This window comes from Schistocerca serialis, chromosome 6 (genome assembly GCF_023864345.2).
Source record: "Schistocerca serialis cubense isolate TAMUIC-IGC-003099 chromosome 6, iqSchSeri2.2, whole genome shotgun sequence".
NCBI lineage: Eukaryota > Metazoa > Arthropoda > Insecta > Orthoptera > Acrididae > Schistocerca > Schistocerca serialis.
Window position 1 is genome coordinate 372363907 of NC_064643.1, and position 4697 is coordinate 372368603.

At 36.1% G+C, this 4697-nt stretch overlaps 1 protein-coding gene across 1 annotated transcript; it reads left to right on the forward strand.

The window, feature by feature from the left end:
* The first annotated feature begins 1560 nt into the window (after positions 1 to 1560).
* On the forward strand, positions 1561 to 4000 carry LOC126484622 (CAAX prenyl protease 1 homolog). The gene has a single exon (XM_050108204.1). The coding sequence runs from the start codon at positions 1683 to 1685 to the stop codon at positions 3042 to 3044; it is 1362 nt and encodes a 453-aa protein (XP_049964161.1). The 5' UTR covers positions 1561 to 1682; the 3' UTR covers positions 3045 to 4000.
* Positions 4001 to 4697: the final 697 nt, after the last annotated feature.

Here is a 4697-nt window from a genome sequence, read left to right on the forward strand (position 1 = left end):
ACTTAGTTGCGCCTTCATCTGCTTCAGTAAGATCACTCTCCTCACTTCCAGCTGATACATTATCAACATCACTTGAACTATCAACAGAATGTTGAAAATCTGAATCATTAACAGGATAATTTACTGTTTCGTCATAAGACTCATTCAGAAGCCTTTCTAATTGTTCATTGCTTAGAAAACGACTAGCCATGTTGGCACACTAAATCAGACTGGCGGTGCAGTTGTTATACCAATTTTTACAACAATGTGAAATACCTCTGAGCCATTGTAGACCATACGATAACAATCGCGTGTATTACAAACAATCTGTCAGAAGAATTCAAATGAATATCCTCCTGGGTCTAAAAGACTCATTCACCAAAAGTGTGTCTAAGTTATTTGTCTCAAAAAGTATTTCACACTTTGAAACAAAAATTAAGGATAACATAATTTATTGCAGACTTGAAGATTACATACAGTCCTCACAATTTTGGTAAACATTTTTGGAATACAGTGATCAATTGTTATATTTAGATTAAAGTTCAGTCTTGATCACGTTATATCTGATCAGTTGACTGCACAGCACAGCAGCAAGGAGAGCTCCACCTACCAACCCAAGGGAGCCAATGGGTCTGATGATGGTTTTATAGAAAAAACCGAAACCGGTTACTCATTAAAACAGATATAACGTGATCAAGACTGAACTTTAATCTAAATCTAAACATACAGTCCTGTCACAAAATAAATATTATTCGCGGATTTATACTTATTTTAGTAAACGAACTAGGCCAGTTACACCCATTCACAGTAGGAAGGCTAAATAAAAAATATTTTGTGTGATCTTCGCTTTGTAATGGTTTTGAACACGTTTATACGACTCACATTTCTGGATGCATATTAACTTTATTCATCTATTCACCTTTTAAGAACGTGGGATAGAACTATGTCATCATAGGGTGTTGTTCTTGTAGTCCCAGAAACTATGGAAGTGCACCTGGCGACCATTATATTCACTGTTCTCAGTAATAAAATGAATACTCACTGAAATAGAATGGAATACAGCAGTAGATACTCCACAATAAACGCGACAGAATGCTCGTGTTTTGAAATATACCCACCAGGGAGCAGTGCTGGAAAGAAATTAGCGTAACAAAGTAGAATCAACCTGAAGTTTTCGAAGCATAAGAAAAATTGCATCTCTTTAATTCCACCACTGAAAATTGGGAGTTCACACATGCAACTGCAGATGGCACTAGCTGCGGCGACACTTTCGTTGCTTGTGTGAACCCGGCTTAACACGTAAATCCAAAATACTGAATAGTGCATCGAGGCTGGGGGATTAAAGCGGTGTCACAGAGTTAAAGCGGCTTTAACTTCCCTTGCATGCCTAAAAGTGGTGCCACAATAATTGAGGCGTTTCCACACGCAATTTCGATGGCGTTACTCTAGTGGTGGCCTAGTGGCGTTACTTTTGTTGCATGAGGAAACTCTTTCTATTCGTGACGTCATACCTGAATCGATCTCATGTGTCTGACAATTTTCAAAGATGTAAAATTCTTTCGATCTTTGAGAATTTCACGCCATTTGTAGTAGTAACTCTGCCCTAAGTGTAATGAGATATCTCTACCGTTGACTAACGTTGTCTGTCGTGGATCGTGTGGTACTGTGGAGTGTGGTGGAGAGTGTGTTTAACGTGGACGAAAATGTTTACAGAAGAACAGAAGATATTTTATGGAATATTGACGTTTATGATCGTAGAGTTCTTGTGGGAATTGTACCTGTCTATAAGGCAGCACCATGTGTACGAACATGCTGTGAGAGTTCCAAATGAATTAAAAGACATATTGACACATGAAACTTACGAAAAGGCAAGGATTTATGGGTTGGACAGATGCACATTTAGCATTGTGAAGGACATATTCGGTATGGTATTATCTGTCGCAATTATGTTGTTCGATGGAATACCTTACTTTTGGGATTTGTCGGAAAGAATTATATCCGCTTTTGGTTACAGTTCTCATAATGAAATTTTGCAAAGTGTAACATTTGGGTTCATTTTGTATACTTTCAGTACAATAATTAATCTCCCTCTGGTTGTTTACAATACCTTCGTATTAGAAGAGAAACATGGATTCAACAAGCAAACGGTTGGATTTTTTGTGAAAGACAAGCTGAAGAGCTTTGCAGTGTCTCAAGTTATATTTTCACCACTTCTTGCAGCCATGGTTTACATTGTTCAGATAGGTGGTAAATACTTCTTTTTATATTTGTGGATTTTTTCTGTTGTAACGAGTGTGTTTCTGTTAACGATTTATCCGAACTATATAGCACCACTCTTTGATAAATATACACCATTGCCAGATGGAGAACTTAAAACTAGAATAGAACAACTGGCAGCAAGTATAGATTTCCCTTTGTATAAGTTGTACGTTGTAGAAGGTTCTAAACGATCGACTCACAGCAATGCATATTTCTATGGGTTCTTCAAGAATAAAAGGATCGTACTTTTCGATACATTATTGAAGGATTACACTCCTGAAAACAAGTCTGCAGGAGAAGACAAATCTGAAGAACAAGAAAAATCGCCTACTGGAGAAAAGAAGGGATGCGACAACGATGAAGTTCTAGCTGTTTTGGGGCATGAACTTGGACACTGGAAACTGAACCATATATTGAAGAACTTTGTAATAGCACAACTGAACCTACTTTTCATGTTTCTTGTATTTGGACTAATGTTTAAATATGATCCCATGTACCGTGCATTCGGGTTCTCGACTGAACGGCCTGTTATTATTGGGCTCATGATAGTATTTCAGTACATATTTTCCCCTTATAATGCCATTCTGGGATTTCTGTTGACTATGTTAAGTCGAAAATTTGAGTTTCAAGCAGATGCCTTTGCCAAGTCTTTAGGGAAAGCAAAAGAACTGCAACGCGCGTTAATTAAATTGAATCAAGATAATTTAAGTTTCCCTGTTTATGACTGGTTGTTTTCCATGTGGCATCATTCTCATCCACCTCTTCTGGAAAGACTGAGAGCTATTGAATATAATAAGACTGACTAACAAAAGTGCTTGATTCCTGATATGTAACCTTACAAGAATATATTTCAGTGTCCAGGGATGGCTATAAGTGTTGTGCTGATGTGTGACCTTGTTTCAAGAACATATTTCAGTGTCCAGAGAGAGCTGTAAGTGTCGTGACTGAAAGAAAATTTTTTTCATAAAAGAACCGTTTGTGTCCGGAGATGGTGTATTTGTTTTATATGGTTATTAAGACTGTGTGTGGCATAAAACTGCTTTGTGTTTATTGAAATGAACGCAGAGCTATAATACAGTGAAGTCAAATGTTATCATTATTGTGTAAAGTCACTTGTGGTATTTTTGTGGAGGCCACTGCACAAAGTCAGTTGCTTATGCAGTTTGTAGAGTTAGGTAGTTATTGACCTTCAGTCACAGTGATATTTATGGCATTTATTTTAGTAAATGTTGGAACACTACCAGAAAAGAAACCAGTGTACACTGTAGGCCTATGTAAGATGCAACATTCCAGAATCAAAATTGCTGATGTACCAAATGCACTACTGTTAAAGTAAGTGTCTTATCTGTTAGAACAACTTGAGGCAACCAAGATAGCTTCTCTTTAGTCCTTCTTTGTCTTTGGAAGACAAATTTAAGTTCTAACAATATCATGAAAAGAGTGTGTGTGTGTGTGTGTGTGTGTGTGTGTGTGTACGTACTATTGTTTTCTACCATTATTGCCAATTTGTATTGTCATTTTATGCAGAAAGATTTTTTGTGATGTTCTTAATGAATGACTGTGAAATGAATTTAGGGATTTGTACTGTAATAACCTCTCTCCTAATCTGATGACATAATTGATAGGCCTAATCCTAGTGCACAAAAAGTCAAAAATGGTTTTGCAGCCATGAAGAGCAGGTTGAAATTAGGTATGTGCACAATTGGTGATCTTTGAGTACAGCTATAGAAATAAAAATGTGTCCTTTATAAACATAACTTTACATACTTGCTTTGACAGTCTAATTTATTCGTTTCATGAAATGCAGATGATAGTGATTCAATTAGAGTACACAAGACACATCAAAAGATGATTATTACAACTTCACTAATATAAAACTAGAGTTCATAATATTGGGCAGTATTTAAACATTAAATTAACTCTTTTTGTTAGACATCCATCTGTACATAACAAAACAGTTGATAAACTATATCCTTTTCAAAGTAAGTGAACACAACTTCAGCTCATTAAAAGGTGAAAGTAAACATCTAAGATAATGTTCGAAGTTGCAGCTTCTGTTTTGTATATATTTATACACAATGACTGTTAGGAATCATTATAGATGTGACACAGTCAAAGGCTTGATCTTACAAAATATTTATTTGTGTAGGCCTATGCCAAAACTGCACACATACCGTGTGTTTGAAAGATTACAAGAAAATTACAGAAAGAAAGAGCTCTCAAAGCAAAATATATATAAACAGTTCTCTAAAGCAGTTCAAAAACTTAATATTGCGTAAAAGCATCTGTTCCACTAAACAACTTAAAACTACATGAAGTAACTTTTTACTCTTCTCTTTGTAACTCATTATCACTATCATCCACAGTAACTGCATCACAAGATTTTGTAGTGTTTCATTCCATGGTGTGTCATTTTCCTTGTCATGTCTCACCACCAGTGATCACAGGTATGTGGAAAT

What these genes read in the sequence shown, in the direction of transcription:
- LOC126484622 (XM_050108204.1), top strand. Translation starts at nt 1,683, where the DNA reads ATGTTTACAGAAGAACAGAAGATATTTTATGGAATATTGACGTTTATG.